Below are 20,960 nucleotides of genomic sequence, written 5' to 3' on the forward strand. Positions count from 1 at the left end.
GATTTGATTCCCTGCCGTTGTAGTGTGTTACTGATGGTGACCTTTGTTACTTTGGTCCCAGCTCTCTGCAGGTCATTCACCAGGTCCCCCCGTGTGGTTCTGGGATCTTTGCTCACCGTTCTCATGATCATTTTGACCCCACGGGATGAGATCTTGCGTGGAGCCCCAGATCGAGGGAGATTATCATGGATTTCTAGTGTGGTTCCCCAGCTGCACCAAGGCCGATCAGCAAGCACTCCAGCGGGTGGTGAAAGAAGCTGGCAGAATTATTGGAACAAGTCTGCCAGAGATCAGTAATATCTTCCCCACTCGCTGTCTGAGGAGGGTGCACAGTATCCTGCGGGACCAACATCACCCTGCGCGCCACCTTTTCCATCTGCTGCCCTCAGGGAGAAGGTACAGGCCAGAACATCCAGACTGGCCAACAGCCTGTATCCACAGGCTGTGAGGCTCCTGAACTCTCTGCCCCCCTCTCACGGACAATAACCATATCCAACTTCTTAATTGCAATGAACTGGTCTGCATTGGTGCATCATATCTTTATTCTCTTCCCCCTCCTGCCCCCCCCCCCTCTTTCTTAAATAGATAACTATCATATCTGATATCATATCTCACAGTACAATAATATTGAATGGGTTGCATTGTTGTATTTTGTCATGTTTCTCAGGTCTTTGTCTGAATTTCTACGAACATTATTGCTAAGGATTGTCTTATTGCATTGGAGTCACACTGGGTTAAATATGTACACTTGGGTTTTAAGGGGTATTTATTATTTTCTTCTTTTTTTTTGGGTTGTATGGAAGCCCCAAACGCAATTTCATTGTTCTTGACAATGACAATAAATAAATAAATACTAAATTATCAGTGGTCTTGTATGTCTTCCATTTTCTGATGATTGCTCCCACAGTTGATTTTTTCACACCAAGCTGCTTTGCCTATTGTAGATTCACTCTTCCCAGTCTGGTGCAGGTCTACAATACTTTTCCTGGTGTCCTTCGAAAGCTCTTTGGTCTTGGCCATGGCGGAGTTTGGAGTCTGACTGTTTGAGGCTGTGGACAGGTGTCTTTTATACAGATGATGGGTTCAAACAGGTGCCATTCATACAGGTAACGAGTGGGGGACAGAAAAGCTTCTTACAGAAGACGTTACAGGTCTGTGAGAGCCAGAGATTTTCCTTGTTTTAGGTGACCAAATACTTAATTTCCACCCTAATTTACGAATAAATTCTTTACAAATCCTACCATCTGAATTTTTTCCCACATTCTGTCTCTCACAGTTGAAGTGTACCTCTGGTGCAAATTACTGACCTCTGTCATTTTAAGTGGGGGAACTTGCACAATCGGTGGCTGACTAAATACTTTTTTGCCCCACTGTATGTCCATAATTATCTGGACTATGACAAATTAGGTTTTGTCTCTGCCTTCAGCTTTGCATTTGATAACTGAAAATCATGCTGTGTTGGGCTGAAGTCATCGACCCATCATCAATATAAACACCAGCAGTCATGCATGCCCATACCATAATACCGCCTCCACCATCGCTGAAACTTGTCTGAGCCCCTCTCTGTTTATGCTCCAGGAAAAACCATGAGGTCTAGCTCAAACTTAATGCTATCCATCCCATGGACTCATCTCAAATCTCGTGGTGATAGAGCCTTCTCTGTGGCAGGTCCCAGACTTTGGAATAGTCTTCCCCTAAATATTATATTAATATAAAATAGATCTGCACAAATAGTTGATCCATTTAAATCACTACTAACAACACATTTTTATGCCCTGGCTTTTAACACACAAGCATTTGTCTTATTTAATAGTCTTAGTTATAGTTTTAATTCTTTTATTGTCCTATCATTGCTTTATATTGTTATTGTTTTACATCGTTTCTTTTTAATGGCATTTTTATATTGTTAAACACTTTGTGCAGCATCGTCTGTCTGGAAATGTGTTACATAAATAAATTTCACCTTAAATCAAATTTCCTGTTCTCCAGTGTAACCGGTGGCTTGCACCTTGTTGTAAGCACTCTGTATTTACATCTGTGAAGTCATCTTTTGATTGTAGACCTTAACGGTAATACTAATACCTCCTAAAGAAGTTAGGTGTTGGAAGGCTGCTTTTGTTAACAGTGAAACAATTCTGTCATCATCCACTTTAGCCGTCTCCTGTGGTCTTTGCATTCCTTCATTTAAAAAAAAAAAAAAAAAAAAAAAATGAACCAGATGGTTGTTTTGGCCACTTTAAGGTTTTGTTGTCTCTCTGATTGGTTTATTTTAGCCCAATCATGACATAAACATTTCTTTGGCTCTCACATTGAGAGTTTGGGTGACTTCAGATCTTTTATGTGCTTAATTTGTTCACAAAGTGTCTATTTATTTGTCGTGAGGTTCAATAAACACTATCGCTTTAAAAAATTAAAAATTAAAAAATTCTGATACTTATTTCATTGTTTAGGCTTTACAGGTTTAAACTAGTGTCAGCGTTAATCTCGTTAAAATGATGTTGCATTAACGCAGCAAATATCAGTTAGCGAGTAAGCACAGATCGCTCTGTGCGTGGGGCAGCCCCTCGCAGTTATGCCGTTAACGTCATTTTGACGAGATTAAACGCTGACAACACCAGTTTAAGCAAAAAAGGGAAAAGACAAAGAATGAATTTTAGATAAAGAAGGACCCTAAATCTCAGTAAAAAAATAAATAAATAAAACATTACACAAAGAAAACACTGTTTTCTAACTGTTTTATTTGTATATTAATTATGACAACAATAAATAACAATAAATAACCTTGTAGTCAGTAAAACTTTCATAAGTCAGCACAACCGTTTGCTGATGGTGAACGTATCAAATTCCATCTTGAAGACAGGAGGCAATAATCTGCTTTGTAAACAGTGAGATTGTACCGCGTTTGTCGAATGTAATGATGATCATTTGTTCTCTTTGTCTACAAATGATACAAACAAAACAAAACAAAAAAAAACATTTAAAAACCATTTTGAAACAAATGGATAACTCGAGTCAGAACTGCTACGATCACTACAGCGAAATGACAAGCGGTGAGAGAAAGAACTGCTCATCTTTGTTGCTTTGGCTCACTTCTCATCTCAAAAATAAATGAAATCTGACCGTCTCAGCGTCTGTTAACATCTTTAACTATTTTAGGACATTTAGGGAAATCACTCCTGTTTATCAGAACTAAATGAAACTCCAGTTTTAGCTGTTTTTTGCTGTTCTACATCAGCTCATAGTTTGTTTTAGAACAGATTTTATGGATGACTTTTAGGGCCCTTCATGGCCTTGCTCCAGGCTATATCTCTATCCTCTGAGCACCATATGCACCAGCATGCACCCGGGGTCCTTGGGCAAAGGCGCCAACCTTGCCTGAGGAAATCATGTCAGTAGAGTCAGCCACTTCCTTTAAACCTATTTTTATGGGAAGGCTTTTTTATATGAATTTCCTTTGAGACGTCTTTTTATCTCCCACAGTTCACAATCCCTGACATTTTTACTACAATTTATTGGTCTTGGAGTTTGTTTTATTCTGTCTAATGTCAAAATCTCACTGATCTCACAGGTGTAGCGTGAGTACTGAACATACTGGAAGATATGCACAGAAAATGAGCGCCATGTCAGTGCAGAGGAAGATATCGGACCACGTGAAAGTCAACAGACTACAGAAAGATGCAGAGGAGTTTTTCACCTTCACCAGGGCGATCGTGGCTCAAGAGTTGGGAGTTCGCCTTGTAATCGGAAGGTTGCCGGTTCGAGCCCCGGCTTGGACAGTCTCGGTCGTTGTGTCCTTGGGCAAGACACTTCACCCGTTGCCTACTGGTGGTGGTCAGAGGGCCCGGTGGCGCCAGTGTCCGGCAGCCTCGCCTCTGTCAGTGCGCCCCAGGGTGGCTGTGGCTACAATGTAGCTTGCCATCACCAGTGTGTGAATGGGTGGATGACTGGATATGTAAAGCGCTTTGGGGTCCTTAGGGACTAGTAAAGCGCTATATAAATACAGGCCATTTACCATTTACCTTTGATATTTCAAAGCATTTGATGCAGCAGGCAAAATTTGATTGCTGTAACTGAAAAATTGTACTCAGTAGTTTGTTTCTATGGCAAATGTCACTTGGGCTCCATGGAGCCAGGCAGTGAAGAAAGGACCCATTAGAGCACGTCAGTATTCATGTTTGGATTTCTTCATGTTCTATTGTGAGTTTGATCCTTTGTTATATTTTTGAATCTGTTTTTGGTGCTCATTTGATTCCTGTCCCAGGTGAGAACTTTCAGGTTGTGTGTGTCCCTGTGTTATTTTCTCTTCATTATTCTAAACTCTTGTGTTCCTTTTGTGTAACAAATGAGTTTTCTGGTGTCTGTGTTAAGTTGGGGTGAAAAATAAAGTGAAAAAAAACAAATTTTTTTTAAAATCACCTGTAGGTCAGAATTTCAACTTATCAACTCAAACTTCTGAGAAAATAATTTTCAATAAGATAATATCCCAAATTTTGACTTATTGACAGCAAAAAAAATAAAAGTTTTTGGTAGCATAAATAAACTTTCATAGATTGTGGTCTCCTGTGTGTTGCTTTGAGTTTTACCTCCTCCCCAGTGATTACCTAGTTTCTCTGCACCTGTGTATCATATCCCCAGCTGTCTCCACTTCCCTTATTACCCTGTGTGTTTAAATAGTCCTTCCCCTGTTGCCTGGTTTGCTGCGAAGAGTTGGATTTTTATATGGTACCTTTTTGGTTTAAGTATTTAAATGTAATAAAATGTTGCATTTTAATCCTTCAATATACAAAAGATGGCAAATATAGCCTTTTGCAGTTTAACTGGTTTTGAGTGATTATGGGAAACTTAAATATGCACTGCTGAGACTTGTAAACGTGAAACTATCAGGAGAAACGAGCCAGAGCAGCTGAGGTAAAACTAAAATCATCTGAGAGCAAGTCGACTTTGAGTCCTTGGGTAATGGAAAGCTAAAACCCGGAAAAATAGTTGGCAGTGGTCTTTAAAAAAAAACAAAAAACTGCAGTCAGTTCAACTCAGCGAGCTCTGCTCTCTTTTGTGACAGTGTTTAAAAATAGGCAGTTTAAAGATGAGCAGCACTTCCTCATTGTCTCTGCAGAGGTGAGCAGATCCTTGCTTTTCTTTACATTCACTAAGAGGAGGAATGTTACGCGTTTATGCATCTTTGAGGGAGTTGATGTGCGCGCAAAGCTTCAGTGCGGGTCCCAGTTTAAGGTTCATGGTGCTGACCAGGTGATCCTCTGTGAGAAGCAGCAGAGCCTGCCCATCTATTTCCTGGGAGCGAAACTCCTCGGCTACATCAGCACCACCTGATGGAAAGAGAACCGGAGTGGTCATTCTGTGTGACCTATAGCCTCGTTTTCCAGTTCTTAGCTGATAGATGTAGCACCCAGTGTGGTATTCTGCTGCCGAAGCCCATCTCCTTCAGTTTCAATGTGCCAACAGTGCCAAATTTAAAGTAAATCACATTTTTTGCTCAATCTGATGCTCAGCTTGAATTCAAGCAGGTCGCTGAAGATATTTGTGCTAACGAGCAATTGAACAGGTGTACCTAATGAAGTGGCTGGTGGGTGTACACTATGTGCAGTCACCCTTAACCAGCACATGTCCACATGAAACTTTCATGCCTGCAAATCATATTTAACCTGTCAAAAACTGCGAGAGAGAAGCAAAACTTACCTTAAAGCAAACCCAACACACCAAACTACAAACCGACACAGACGTGCTGCGAGGTCAGAGGTCGTACTGTTAATGTTTGCCATTTCTTTAGCAATAAAAGCTGTGCCTCAGGAGTGTGAAAAACCGCATTACCTGGCAGGGTGCTGATGTAGGAAAACACTTGCTCCACGTTCCACTGAGACGGACAGCCGACGTCGTCTTCTGCGTCTGAAACGATGATCGTTTCTACGGTCCTCTGCTCCCTCACCCTCTCTTGCGCTCTCTCAGCCTGTTTTCGAAGCCTGGTCGTCATGGGAACGGGAGGTTCTTCCTCCTCTTCCTCCTCCTCCTCCTCCTCGTGATGCTCATCTTCCTCTCTCGGTGAACTCTGTTGGGTCTCTTTGGAGCCAAATGACCTGTGGGCCTGAGAAGCACAAAGACACAAAAATTCACAGTGTATTTCAGAGCTGGACTTCATACAGTAACAAACAGAAAGCAGGTGTTAGACCGTGTCTCAGGTGAGGTTTAATTCTTACCAGTCTGAAATAAATTTTAGTTATAGCTCATTGTAAGTATTGACTTTGAGCTGCAAACTCATTTAAATGTTCATCTCCTTTATTTAAAGGATCTTTTAGCCTCTTTTAACAATGCTATTAGAGATGCAAGGGCTGCTTACTTTTCTCAGTTGGTTGCAAAGAGCAGAGGTAATCCTAAGGTCTTATTTGATACTATTACTGATATCATTACTCCTGCTCCACCTGCTGCCATTATTTCTTCTGCTGAAGACTGTGAAACATTTCTTGCTTTCTTTTTAGAAAAAATTAGCAATATAAGGAAAAAATTGTCCCCATCAGCATCTGCACTGTCAGTTCCCACGCCAGTTCGGCCTGTTGTTTTAGAAAGATTTTTACCTGTTTCACTATCCGAGCTGGGAAAAATAGTTAGTGCAACAAAAGTATCCTCTTGTTCACTCGACATTTTACCCGCATCGTTATTCAAAAATGTCTTTTACTCTATTGGTCCCTGTATGCTCACTATAAGTAACACCTCTTTGGGATCTGGCAAAGTCCCTGCTTATTTTAAAACTGCTGTTATATACCCCCTGTTAAAAAAGCCTATGCTGGACCCATCTCTCACTAGCAACTACAGACCGATCTCAAAAATACCATTAATTGCTAAGATTTTAGAGAAGATTGTGGCTAAGCAGCTTACAGCAGTTTTAGACAAATATAATATCTTTGACAAATTTCAGTCTGGCTTTCGTAAAGCTCATTCTACTGAAACAGCCCTTCTTAGAGTTTCCAATGACATTCTGATGCAAAGCGATGCAGGTAAGTGTTCTGTTCTCTTAATGTTGGATCTCACGTCGGCCTTTGACACCGTTGACCATTATATTTTGCTTGATAGGCTGAAATACTGGGTCGGTGTATCTGGGTCTGCCTTAGAGTGGTTCTCCTCGTATCTTTGTGAACGATACTCTTCTGTGGCAGTTTCTAAGTACAGGTCATCTTCTACGTCCCTGTCCTTTGGTGTGCCACAAGGCTCTGTGCTGGGGCCATTATTGTTTTTAATTTATTTACTTCCTCTCCAGCATATTTTGAGCCCTTTTGAGGATATTTGTTACCACTGCTACGCAGACGACATCCAACTATATATATCTTTTAAACCTGAAGATGCTTCTAAGCTGCGGATTTTAAATGTGTATTTGGAAACCATCAAAGGTTGGATGGCCGACAATTGTCTCCAACTAAATGAAAATAAAACTGAAGTCCTTTTATGTGCTCCAGACAGACATGTACCCAGCATAATGAATGCTCTTGGTCCCCTTTCAACATTTGTGAAACCATCTATCAGGAACCTAGGGAAACCTTCGATCCTGCTCTTACATTGGATATTCACGTCAAATCTCTGGTTCGGTCTTGCTTCTATCATTTAAGAAATATTTCTAAATTGAGCCCCATAATATCTCATACTGAACTGGAGATTGTTATTCATGCTTTTATTTCATCATGACTGGACTATTGCAATTCACTGTTCACATGTCTAAACAAAAGTTCCCTGGAGCGTCTGCAGACTGTCCAAAATGCTGCAGCAAGGCTTCTGACGAAAACATCGAAATACTCACATATAGCACCGTTGCTTATACAGTTACACTGGCTCCCTGTCGAATTCAGAGTCCACTTTAAGATTCTGGTTCTGACATTTAAGGCTCTTCAAGAACAAGCACCATCATACATCATTGAACTTTTACAGCCCTATGCCCCTAGTAGGTCTCTGAGGTCTTGTGGTCAGGGATTACTTGTTATTCAGTATACGAGACTGAAAACTAGGGGTGATCGAGCTTTTGCTACTGTGGCCGCCAGACTGTGGAATTCTCTTCCTCAGAACTTAAGATCTGCTGATTCACTGATTACTTTTAAAAAACAGCTAAAAACATCTTTTTAAAATTGCATTTTGTTAACTTTTGACTGTACTTTGTCTTTTTAATCTGTTCCTATACCTTGTAAAGCACTTTGTGATCTTTTATCTAGAAATGTGCTATATAAATAAAATTTTACTTACTTACAAACCTCGTGGTTCGAGCTCCGTGGAATGTTTCAAGCATCAAATAAACATTTAAATGTCTTTTTAGAAATATTTCCAACCTGTTTCCACCAGAAAAAAAACATGTATGCATAACCACCTCTGGAGTCTATCAGCCTTCAAAAATCCATTTTTGTTACACCTAACTGTAATAATCATCAGCCTGTAAGTCTGTTCTTCATATTTTTGAATGAAGAGTGATTTAAAACAGCATATAACAGGGCAACATGCTTGAAAGCTCTGCAGCCTTAACATATTTTTGCATGAGTCATTTTAATGTTTGTTTCCAGAGCTGATAGACATCTAAGAATCTGGCCACCGGCAAAGCCCATTCGGCTGTTTTCATTAGAGATCCCCATCTGCCAGCTGACCCGATCACCCCCAATATTCTGTCCAACATGCTGGTTTGCTTACAAATGTGAAGCTGCAGATCGTTTTGTGTCTGCAGTGTGTTTGTGTTGAAAAGAAGTTGCAAAAGAGATGACATATGTTTTTCTTTTTGGATTGTGAGAATAAATTGACAAGATGCATACGATGTCGTTTTTACTCACAGCAAAGAGAGGCAAACCCAACACAACTACCAATAAAGTCCTTCTGGTAGATAAGTGCTATTAGTAAAACCTCCAAAGCTGTTCTTTAAACAAACAGGCTTGCCTTTGTTTGTCATGTGAACATGTAGTTAGTCATTTACTGTTTGCCAAACTTGCACACAAACACTTAACTGATGAGTATTTCAGGAAAGCCAGCGGTGTAATTTCCAGGGGGTATAATCAGATCTAGCCAATATAACCCCCCCAATAAAATTATGAATTGTCTTGCATAAATAGGTTGTTGATTTTCTTTACTCATTTCTGTTAACACCAGCAAAATAGTTGCATGTTTAATCATCTGGGAATTTACCCAGATTTATTTATTTAGAGAGACAGAGATCCTGACCCCCCTAATGTTCAGCACAAAGTTACGCCCATGAGGAAAGCTGCAGAAAGCGCGATATATGTCGTTTTAACCCTAGAACATTAACGTGGAGTTTTAGTGACTGCAGAGCTCCAAACCTCCTCTGATTAACATCAGGATAAAAACTGTTCACAGGGAGCTTCATGCCATCCATTTCAGTGGCTGAGCAGCTCCTGCAGGTAACCCAGTATCTTTTTCGTCCATACAGTTTATACATGCATGCATGCATCAGGCCGACGATACTACTGACCTGCATCACAAAGTGCTCTCTGGAGGCTCCGTTGACTCGGCTGGGGGGTCGTCCTCTCCTTCCCAAGGGCCTGTGAGCCATGCGACCTGCATGCAGCACCGCGATACGCTTGGTGCAGCTTACACTGAACCTGAACAAAAACAGCCGTGAAATGTTTGATTAACCCTTAGAGCACAGGTGTGTGTCCTTGATCCAACACAGCTGATTTAAATGGCTAAACGACCTCCTTCAGGTGTCTTGACCCAGGTTGATATCTAAAACCTGCAGGACACCAGCACTCGAGGCCTGGAGTTCGACACCCCTGCCTTAGAGGATCCTGGGGACATGTTGGGCCATTCCATTTTTTTAAATGGTATTTTTGGCGGTGCTGATATTAATTTTATCCTCAGGCCAAACAATGTCCAATTGAAAATCACTGAAAATACAACTTTTGATGTTTTCTGCAAAAGTGCCTTGCTGCTGAAATGATAAGTGTGTGTCCTACTGATGTTGGATGATGGTGTGCATGTGTGTGCATGTGTGCGATATCCACCTTCAAGTCTGTTCTCTTAGAAGGCCACACTCGGTGTTATGAACTAATTCGATAACAGTGAATGATGAGAACCCTTTCAGAGCTTCAACAATATCTCAGCAGCAGGAACCAAAACAAAATTGGACTTTATTTTGGTTCTCACTCAAGTAGTTTATGCATCTGCACGGCAGCCACAGTTAGAAGTATGCGCAGTAGTGCAGGAGCAGTCATTTTGGAGATGGCAAGACTTTACAGCACACACAGGCTCTGGAAGTGATCGTGAACCATGAGTGTTAAGATGGCATCCTCCTCCTCTGAGGACTCTGAGGCTGACATGGAGGAGGCCTCAGAGGTAGAAATGGACCAGCTGGAGTCCAGCTCTGACTCATCTGAAGGTGAGAGTGGAAAGGTTTGGTTGAAGCAGTGACAGGATAGACTCCTCAATCTCTTCTCCATCTTGGTCAACCCCATATTTTGGTCCCCCACAAAAACTGCAACGCTCTGCAACGCCCCAGCAGCCAGAGGTTTGATCCCTGGAACTACACACTATCCCACCAGCTATGCACTGCTGCTGGATGAAATCCTGCAGCAAACTGTGGCCCTGACAAACCTCTTTTCCTTAGGGTAAAAAGAGTGAGGATTTTTAAGGGTTATTTGAGAGTAAATAAATGCTCTAAGAGCTTGGAAGGAAATGCGTCTGGACTTCTTTAGGTTTTTTGAAAACTATGATGACCTGGATGACGGATAACCTTCACAGATGGTTAATAAGTGCATTCGTCCCTAATGTTATTATATCACATCATCCTTGAAGTCTGTGAATAAGTTGGGAAAGGTAGCATCGGGACTCTGAGCTGTCCTCTTTTTGTTGCTTTGATGGAGACTCAATGGGGAAACCTGGGAGTGATTATCTACTTGCGTCAGCGGGCTGCAGATGTCAGATGATGTAATTCAACTTTACTGACACAGACTGTAATTTTCTGTAGTTTCTGCGGAAGAAAAAAGTGCTTTGTTGTTAAAGCAGACAGTTCGTGAGTGTTGCTCATGTTTTCCACAGACTCTAAGACAGTGTGGTGAACCTCAGCCGAATGACACACACCAACACTGAAAACAACAAAATAAAAAGATTCAAAATAATGAATCATCATTGTTCTCACGGACAAAGATCAACTTTTCATAACAAACCATAAAATATTACAATTTACACAGACTTTGTATTATGCATCGGCCCTGTGTTGTGAAACGCTGATTCTTGGATTTTTCTTGCCATCATAAATTCTTGTTTTGTGTTTCTTTTTAACACACCCCTTGTGTTCCTCTTGTGAGTGCTTCTTCCAGCGTACTTCCTGTTTTATTTTGAAGGTGGGATCCTAATGTGGTTTTCCACTACTACTACTACTACTATGTCCTTTTACTTCCCATCTTTGTTCTTTTAATTTCTGATTTAGGTTACCTGTTCCCTAAGTCTGCATGTCTTAACCCCTTTTTATTTCATAGTTTGCAAGTGCCCAATGCATCTGCTCCATCGCTTCACATTATTTTCTCCCATCGGTGATGGGAGAGGAGGAGGTGAGGAAGAGACATGAGAACAAATGAGCTGAGGGAACAGGCACTTAGAAAATTGAGTCATCCTCACAAATGTCACACCTCATTTTAAAGTGATGCCAATGAAATGTGTCATTTTTGTTCTAGCAGACCCACAGCTGGATTTTATGACATCAGACATAACTGTGCTCATGACAATTTCTAATAAATAAATAAATAGAATTACTTTAATTTAACACATGGTGCTTTTTTGTGCAGGGCAGAAACTTTGATCATGTTAAATAACGTGAAAAAAGGATGACTTGTTTAAAAAGAATCCTCCTCCCACTATGACTTGTATATTCCAGCTGTTTCCCACAACTCTTTTATATGCTAAAGGTAAATAAATGCATCCACAGTGGACACGCATTTGCATTCTCAATTATAGCTAAAGCCTCCTCTCTCCTCAGTCCTCCTGATATATTTTAGGAATTGAGATTTCCTTCAACATGGTGAACTGAGATTGATTTCATGGTCACGGGCAGCAGGATGGAGGTGATGAAGCGCCTGTTTTTTCATGCTGGAGGACCACTGAGCTTACGTGATGGTGAGGTGTCTGCATTCAGGTCACAAAAATTGGTCTGATTTTAGTGAAAGTCATACACGATGACCATAATGATGGGTCTTCGTCTGAGCTGTGCTCAGGTTGCTCATATTGGTCGTTTTACTGCCACTTTTCCGTTCTGCACTTCCCAGATTACAATAACCTGTGAGTTGTGATTTCAGTCCCTGCTGAGTATTTACTGTATGATGTACACTCACATAGCACATATATTTGTGCTAACTGGTCGTTAGCACAAATATTTAATCAGCCTATCACACTGCAGAATGGCCAGACTGTTTCAAGTTGATAGCAAGGCTACAACTCAGATAGCCATTCACAACTCATTATAACCAAGGTATGCAGACGTAAAACCTTGAATCAGATGGGCTACAGTAGCAGGAGACCACAGTGGATACCGCAGTGGATACCACTCCTGTCAGCTAAGAACAAAACACTAAGGCTCTAGTTCACAGGAGCTCACCAAAACTTGCAATAGATGATTGTAAAACTATTGCTCGTCCTCGATTTTCTTGGTACACTTTGGGCCTCTTGTACCGACTGAGCACCATTAAAACACCACAGCCTACCCGAGCTGCAGACTATGTCTATCCCTTTATGACTATAGTGTAACAATCTAATAATAGCTTCTTTCAGCAGGATAACACCAAAACCCCAAAGCTCAAATCATCTCAAACTGGTTTCTTTAACATGACAATGACTTCACTGTAAATGCCCTCCACAGTCACCAGATCTCAGTCTAGTAGAGCACCTTTGAGATGTGGTGCAATAAGCAAAGCTTATGAGCTTATGGCTGATGAGCGTCTCGTAATAACCTACAGTTTGTTCATGTTAATAGGGTGAATCACTGAAACTATGTTTCTTTGGTAATAAATAATTACACTAGAGGACAAAACTTAGTACGTTGTGTAAATGTTTTATTTACCTTCTGACACACGACATGGAGCAGAAGCGTTTGGAGCGCAGAAACGTGCGAGCGTAGCCGCTGCTTCCACAGTACTCACACTGCAACACGTCTGGCACACTCTCCCCGAGTTCTGCAACTTCAGAGGACCAGCTGTTAATCATGCATGTTCACACACACACACACACACACACACACACACACACACACACACACACGCACACCTCTCTCACCTTCTCCTGTAGGGCCGTCATTTTCCATCTCAGAGTCAGATGAATCTGACTGGTCAGCATCCAGAGGACTGTCGTCTGCTGCATCCCCATTGGTCGGTACGTCCTGGGGTTCTGGAAGGGAAGCCTGCTGCTCCGATAACAGTGATGACCGACCCACCTGCATTGAGTAGCACATTCAAAAATTGAAAACCTTACACCAATTTTTTTTAACCCAAATGGCAGAAAAAAAAGAAAAAGAAAAAAGTTTTAATTCACTGAAACAAGGTTTCACACAACTAACGTCCTGCACAACGATAACACTGCATGCTGACAGATTGCAAGTTGGCACTGACCAGTTCCTCTCACTATAGCCTTAACTAGTTGCATCAAGCTTCCTTGTAAAAAGACACCTTCTGCATAAATGAGCCATGCCAGCAGCTTTGATAAAGTGACAGACATCATTTGTTGACTGTAGAGCATCACCAGTGTTACAATGTAAAGACAGTGATGCAATGTCATATTTCAATTGTCATATTTACATCTGTTTATAATATTAAAATGAGACATTTACTTAAGTTTTAAATGCCTGGAAAAGTTTTATTCCACCTTCCTTTCCTCACCTGCTCCAGAAATATTTTCATTTTGTTTATACACACATAATTAAATAATTGATTAAAGCTGATTTTAAGTGCTTTTGTAGTGCTTCCCATTAATCAGCAGTAAACTTTCTGCACAGGGCACGTCCACATACCGGGAACGGCTCCAGGCCCTCTTTGATGACAAAGCCCTCCACGAGGTGTGTGAGGACGTGGGTTGACCTCTTGGGGCTTCCTGGGAGACTTGCAGGGGCAGAAGGAGGCTGGCTGGGGACTTTTGCTGAAGCAGGGAGGAGGGGAGGAGGTAAAGGAGAAGGTGGTGGAGGAGGAGGGTTGTTGGTGCCACTATTGCCGCTATTGTCAGTGGTCGTGAGCTGGGAGGACTCCTCCACTGGAGGACTCCTCCAGTGGCTGGGGGTGATGGAGGATGAACCCGTCACTGCTACACAATAAAAAGCATAAAGAGTGAGGGGTGAGGGGGTCTCATGGAGGCAGGTTATCCTGTTAACTGAATAATTCTGTACCTGAACCATTTTGATTGGGTGGTGTAGTGGTCCCGTCTTGTTCTGAACTTGGAGGATCTTTCCTTTCCTCTGAGCTCAGACTGTTCACGTTGCACTTTTGCCCCAACTGAAAATCAAAACAAAACAAAACCTCATTCAAACCAACTCATAATCTACTCAGGAGCTCTTCAAAGCAGGACGTGCTGACTCACGGGTGCAGTTTCGTTGTGTTTGACTGGATGCACTTTCAGATCAACAGCCACCGTTTGAGGAGGTGGCAGGTTCTGGTAGGGCATCTGGACCAGAGCCTCCGCCACAGGCAGTTCCCGCTCCGTTAGCAGTACCTGTCCTGACTGGACAGCCAAAGCCCGGACTGAGTGCAGGGACACCCTGTGAAGGGAGGCCGGGGGGTTCTGGGGCAGCCTGGGGAGAATGAGAGGAGGAGGAGGAGGTGGAGGCTGCTGGCTCTGTGGGAATGAGGTCCGACGCTGTGGCGCAGCCACCAGAGGAGGTGGCTGAGGCTGAACGGCAGCAGCTGGGACTGAAGTCTGAGGTGATGATGCAAGCATGCTGGTGACTAATGGGGAGGAAGAAGAAGACAGGGCTGGGGGCTCGTTTCGTAGTTGTGAGTGGGTGCTGGAGGCGGTTAGTCTTTTAACCGACAGAGGAAGAGGATTGGAGTGGGTATCTCGGGGTGCTACTCTGAGGGCAATTGGTTGCAACTGTCTGCTGCTGGGAGCCCCTCCTGTGGCCTGCTGGACGATGAGCTGGTGGTGCGCCACCTGCTGGCCTACTGGACAGGACAGCTGCTGCTTGACTAGAGTGTGGGTTTGCACTGGAGGGTAGGCTGCAGAGGGAGCACGAGGAACATAATAACCAGCAGGTGAGCTGTCATTAAAAACTTAACCTGACAAAAAAAGCAAACATCTGCATTACATGAACATCAGTATGCTTGCTGCATGGCTTGTATCAAACCAAAACCAAGTGTCCACCCTAAGTTTGTCTCTGGCCTCTTACACTTGCAGTTATCTCAAACCGTGGAAGACACAAACTCACCTGGGGTTATAATCTGGGGTCCTGACACCAACGAGGTGGCATCAGATGGCGCTGTTTCTGTTGAGCCATCAGTCAGTTGGGTGCTCTTCAGCCCACAGACTGGATTCTTGGACAAAGAGGTAGCTGCAGGCAGGGCCTGGGACTCGGTGGAAGGTTTTAAGATGACGCTGTGGGCTGTAGCCAGAGCTCCCGGCAAATGGGTACGCAGAGCCAGATTCTGCAGCGAGTATTAGAGGTTAACAGTTAGTCTTCGCAGTTATTAAAAGTTTCTGGTCATGGAGTAAAGAGCCAGTGCTGTACCTTGTCCTAACACACTGACATCACGTAAATAAATACAGAAATAGTGGACCTATTCTGCTGTTCCTTATATTATGATCTAAAGCAGCGAGCGAGAGTTGAGGCTCGGGTGTGAAATGTATGGTTTTCAGGGTTTTATCGGTTTTCAGCGTTATTTTGTTATCGTTTTTATAGCTAACTCTGTTTTCCTGGGTCTTTTCACGTGTGTTATGAATAAATCTTCTTTTTTTCGGTACCGGTACTAGTTTTATTTTGTTGTATTTATCCGCGACACCTTAAAGGCCGGTCTGTGAAAATATTGTCGGGCATAAACCGGTCCGTGGTGCAAAAAAGGTTGGAGGACCGTTGGTCTAAATAATGTATGCAATGTTGAAACAAAACAAAAAACACAACCCGCTTTGCTCTTTATGATGTCAAAGAGGGGAGGGATATCCTTAATGATGAGATCAAGAGGGGCAGCAAATCAGAAGAAAGTAACTTTAAAGCTGTGGGCAGTGAGCAAAGCTACTGCAAGAGAGTCCAAGGACAATAACATGGAGCCTGAAATGAGCATAATAGGTCCACTGTATGTTCTGTAACAGCCTGAGGCACATAATTGTGCAGCACTGTGGCAGGATTGTACCTGAGAGGAGGTAGGTAATGAGGAGCAGGAGGTCACAGTGGGGAGGTCTGACTGAATTGCAGCTACTGTGGCTGCAGGAGTTAGAATCAGCTGGCAAGGATAGAAGCAACAGGGAAGCTCAGACGCCACGTTGGTTAAAAATCAGCCATAAAAAGTTGCTCATGCACTCAAAATGGCAACACAGTAAAGCAGCATGAATGCAGCTCGAGATCAAAGATGAAAAGGTTTCTACCATCTGAGTTCGAAGGTACATCTGAGCTTGGTTACAGCTGGCAGGTCTGTTTCCTAGAAGCATGGCCTGCTGAGATATTGTGGCTGCGCTGGCAGTGGATGTCTGAGTTCGACCAATCAGCCTTGCGGTCACTGGAGATGCTGGTAAAGTTATCTGGATGAGGGGCGGCATGATGAGAGCTGTGACAAAAACTAAATATGCTCAGGTGTGTATTTGTGCTCAGAGTGAGAACACACTTAAGCACTTACCGAGTTTTGGGAAACACCCGCAGCCTGAACCAAACTGCCTGTAGAAGAAGAAGGTGACCTCTGACAGACTGAAGCCTGAAAAGCAGTGAGAACACGTTTTACTTTCTATTCTTGATCCTCACACAGACACACAGCACATAGACAGACACCACCCGACCTGCTGGATGGCGGCCAGACTCTGCAGATGTGCGGGATGCTGGTGCTGCTGCAGGGCTGCTGTCTGCAGCATGAAGTGCTGCTGCTGGGCTGCGTACATCTGATGCAAGTACTGGGCCGCCATGCTCTGAGGTCTGTTCATGGCATGTTGGATCACCTGTTGGATCACACGATGTACATTTTCTTCAGACTGGCTAAAAGCCTTACAAGGCTATTTATCTACTTTAACAACAAAATCTAATCACCTGTTCAAATACACTATATTGCCAAATGTATTCACCCGTCTGCCTTCACACACATATGAACTTTAGTGACTCCCATTCTAAATCTATAGGGTTTATTATGATGGGGAATTTTTGGTGATTTTTCCTGAAATGTAGTTGTGAGGTCAGACACTAATGCTGGACAGTCAGATTGCCAGAAGAAGGCTTCTCCACTGCTTCAGAGTCCAGTGGTGGCGTGCTTTACACCACCACATAAGACGCTTTGCATTGTACTTGGTGATGTAAGACTTGAATGCAGCTGCCATGGAAACCCATTCAATGAAACTCTCTACACACTGCTACTGAGCTGCTCTGAAGGCCGCATGAATTTTGTGGCCTTCAGATTTTACTGAAGGTCACAAACTTTGTACTATAACCACTAACCACTAACGGTTGAGTGAGGAATATTTAGTGACGAGGAAATTTCATGAGCGGACTGGGGCTACCTGATCTTGCACAAATGTTTGTAGAAGTAGTCTGGATGCCAGGTGTTGGATTTTATACACCTGTGGCCATGAAAGTGATTAGAACAGGTGAATTCAATGATTTGAATGGGTGAGTGAATATTTTTGACAATATAGTGTATATACTATGATGCATAATTACTACTGTTGTTTATTCTTTGGACTGTCTCGTAAAAGTAATACCTGATAGCTTGACAAACGACAGTCAATAGACAATTAATATTCAGTATATCAATATGATAAATGCATACTGAGGTCAGTGGTACTGTTCATTACTTGGATCACCTTTAAATCAAGTCCTCTGTGTGCACTTTACAGAAATAGCTTGGACTTTTTGCCTGTCAAGCACACCGTGCGTAGGGACTGTAAGCAGCTTCCTGTCTATTACCCCGACTCTTTACCTGTGAAGTGAAACTAAGACTAAACGAGCCACACACATATCGGTCGCAGGTGCAGTTTATTACCTGGACTGCTTGTCTGTCTGGTGGGATGATGCTGAGGGAGGTAGAGGGCGGCTGGGTGCTGGAACTGGGTGTTGCCATGGTGACGACAGATGATGACGATGCAGTGGTTACTGTCTTACTGGTGTCTGCCTGTCTGTCTCCTGGGCTCCGTCTGTCCATGTCCCAGATTACACACAGAATCAATATCAGGAAATCTGTGGAGATAAAAACAAAAAAAGGACATGCATTAACATGTGCAACTTTCTCTGATTCATGTGTAAATGCTTTCAGTTAAGATGCTTTCACTCCAGGCAAAAAAAACCCTAACAGACAGGTGCTGGTGTAGAAAAATCATTTTCTATGTGAAAATATTCCCACAATTTTCAGGTTTCTTCCTGTTAAAAGGGGCTGTTTCCTTCCCACTGTTGCAAAGTGCTTGCTTTGACAGGTTGCTTGTTTTTTTTGTATTTATTTATTGTTTTTTGTTTTGTTTTAAATACTGTTGTGTTTTTTCCTTATAGCACCAGCGCTTTGAGGTGACTGTTCAGGGTGCCGGACTAGAAAATAAGCCTGAACTGAATATATTTTAACGTGTCAAAACTGAACCCTTCCCTCTTGTCTTTATTTTTTTATGACTTGCAGTGGAGTGACAGGTTTTAAATGACTCCACTTTCTTTTAAGAAAGCCAAATATAATTTTAAATCATTTATGGCAGTTTTACTTCAAGAAACCTTTTAATTAAATTTTTAAAAAAAACCCTCACACAAATAATAGACACCCTACCTCACAGGGAGCTTTGATCTTCTTGAATTAAAAATGAAATAGAATAAAATAAAACCAGGTGAACAAAACTAAACTTGGACTTTTGAAATAGAAACATAGAACCCTGACACTTATTAAATTAAGTGAATTTACAATAACAGAACAATAATAACAGTAATATTTAACATTATCACCAAGAAATACTTTTAAGTTTTTAAAATCTTGTGTGAGGTGGGGTGGCACGCACACCTCTGTAATAATTTAAGAGAATTTTATCAACAACAACAACAATAATATTAATAATATTACAGTAGCGTGGGTTGTATAAATCACGCCTGTAGCTGCAGAATATTGATTCTTTTTTTTCTGATTGATCTTCGCTGTAGATTAGTAAACGCGTGCAGGATTTCCTCGACAAAAACCCTGAACCATCGGATAATCCTGATATTTAATGTCCAGTCTGTGAACCTTCACAGACTACATCCAGCACATCTGGATGACACCCCCCGCCGCTCTGCCCCTCACCGCTCACACTGCGCATTATGCATGCACAACCATCCACCTCTTGTCGGCGATACTTGCCTGGTTTTGGAAGACATGGGCCATCAGGAGCTGACCATACCCCGACACACTGTCCCAGTCATGAAGCCCTCTGATGCGTCAGCGCTGCTTAAAATGGTGATTTAAAAAAAAAAATCGTGCGGTGTGCTGCGAAGCAGGCAGCATATGATGATAAATTAAAAAAAAAGCTTCGGCACAGCACCGCTCGCAGTGCGGGAGGACCCTCCACAGCCACAGAAGAGAGGAGAGGCGATGTCTGACGATCAAACGCTTTTTGTTTTAGAATGAATGAATTTAAATTGTAGGCTCGTGATAAGATGTGTTGTCCCCCTGTTTATCACTAATATCGCTGTCATGTCACATGACCACGTGGTCTCGTGAATTCATTGTTCTGTCACTCAATAATATATGATGTTCAGATGAGTATGTGCTGCAAATTCGTGTCCAACAACAAAGTCAGTTTTCTTCTTTTTAAGTACAGTTGGTTCACTTTTTTTTAATGAAGACAAGCGGGGACCATGACCGCTGGATGTTGTATTTTTCTTTTTTAAGCTTGTTCTCGCTGCATTTAAGTCCTAGTTTATTGTTTGATTTCTCGTGTTATTTGTCACTCCTCCCTCCAGTCCTCCATATCTGTTGTTTCATCATTTGAGTCTTGTATTTTAAAATTGCTTGAAAGCTATATATTCGTAGTAGGTTCTTGCTTTATTAGTTGAAGAATTGTTACCAGCTGACGAACATGAACATTTCTCTGGACTGTACAAGTCTAACAACCTTGAAAGACTGACATGTTATAATAACATGTCAGTCTTTAAGAGCACAGGCTGAAGATACAATTATCTTAGTTCAGTTTTTCAGACAGGGTGAAGTGAAACGTTTGAAGTTTGAGGGGTAAACATAAAACAACAACAAAACAAACTATGACTAAATCTCCTGACAGAGGACATGGCCAATTTCAAACCCCCAGGATCAAAGAGGAGCAAAAATGGCAGCTCTCGCTTGTTCCTGGTCCATTTTTCGATCCTGCAAAAGTCATTGAGCTTTTGAAAGCTTGAAAATAAGAAAGGAGGCAACTGGACTTTTTTGGGTTCGCAAAGGTGTTTCGCCTCTCACCCAAGAGGCTTCTTCACGTTTTGCAGGAGGTTTCTTCCTGGTAAGAATGGAGGTTTTCCTTCCCACTGTCGCCAAGTGCTTACTAGGCGGTCATCTGTCTCTTGGGGTCTTTAAAGCCCCTTGAGGCGACTGTTATTGTGAATTGGCGCTATATGAATAAAACGGAACTGAATTAAAAACAAATTGTGGAGTCCCATCATCCGTATTCTTCAGTCCTGTCATCTTTGTCAAAGTAGCTTCATTTCCTGTAATGACTGACCCTCTCCCAGGACCCAAAATCATCCCGGAACTCCATTTAACTGAACAAGCTAATCATCCCAGCTTTTTTAAGAAATCCAAAGCTCAGTTTCAGGGAGTTCGTGAACCCGACCTCCAGTCTACATATGTAGGCCTACTGATGTGTACCACGTGCGT

At 42.3% G+C, this 20,960-nt stretch overlaps 1 protein-coding gene across 4 annotated transcripts; it reads right to left on the reverse strand.

The window, feature by feature from the left end:
- Positions 1-2,726: 2,726 nt before the first annotated feature.
- On the reverse strand, positions 2,727-19,611 carry phc3 (polyhomeotic homolog 3 (Drosophila)). 4 transcript variants are annotated; one of them, XM_023155081.3, is made up of 15 exons: positions 19,455-19,611; positions 18,132-18,325; positions 16,942-17,097; positions 16,785-16,859; positions 16,537-16,689; positions 16,305-16,394; positions 15,386-15,602; positions 14,542-15,176; positions 14,351-14,456; positions 13,982-14,265; positions 13,252-13,408; positions 13,040-13,157; positions 9,461-9,590; positions 5,827-6,097; positions 2,727-5,324 (listed from the first exon to the last, which is right to left on the reverse strand). In XM_023155081.3, exons 2-15 carry the CDS (start codon positions 18,288-18,290, stop codon positions 5,170-5,172), a joined length of 2,706 nt encoding a protein of 901 aa, XP_023010849.1. In that variant the 5' UTR covers positions 18,291-18,325; positions 19,455-19,611; the 3' UTR covers positions 2,727-5,169. The 4 variants fall into 4 exon arrangements, with proteins under 4 accessions (XP_023010849.1, XP_004555402.1, XP_014268717.1 ...); XM_004555345.3 differs by having other exon boundaries at positions 13,040-13,151; positions 13,982-14,268; XM_014413231.3 differs by having other exon boundaries at positions 13,982-14,268.
- Between the last annotated feature and the right edge of the window lie 1,349 nt (positions 19,612-20,960).

This window comes from Maylandia zebra, linkage group LG18 (genome assembly GCF_041146795.1).
Source record: "Maylandia zebra isolate NMK-2024a linkage group LG18, Mzebra_GT3a, whole genome shotgun sequence".
In the NCBI taxonomy this organism is placed as follows: Eukaryota; Metazoa; Chordata; class Actinopteri; order Cichliformes; family Cichlidae; genus Maylandia; species Maylandia zebra.

What these genes read in the sequence shown, in the direction of transcription:
- phc3 (XM_014413231.3), bottom strand. Translation starts at nt 18,290, where the DNA reads ATGGACAGACGGAGCCCAGGAGACAGACAGGCAGACACCAGTAAGACA. An exon ending in CAGACAGACAAGCAGTCCAG is followed by an intron (nt 17,098 to 18,131) that starts GTAATAAACTGC and finishes GTGATCCAACAG; the next exon opens with GTGATCCAACATGCCATGAA. An exon ending in TGTACCTTCGAACTCAGATG is followed by an intron (nt 16,395 to 16,536) that starts GTAGAAACCTTT and finishes TATCCTTGCCAG; the next exon opens with CTGATTCTAACTCCTGCAGC.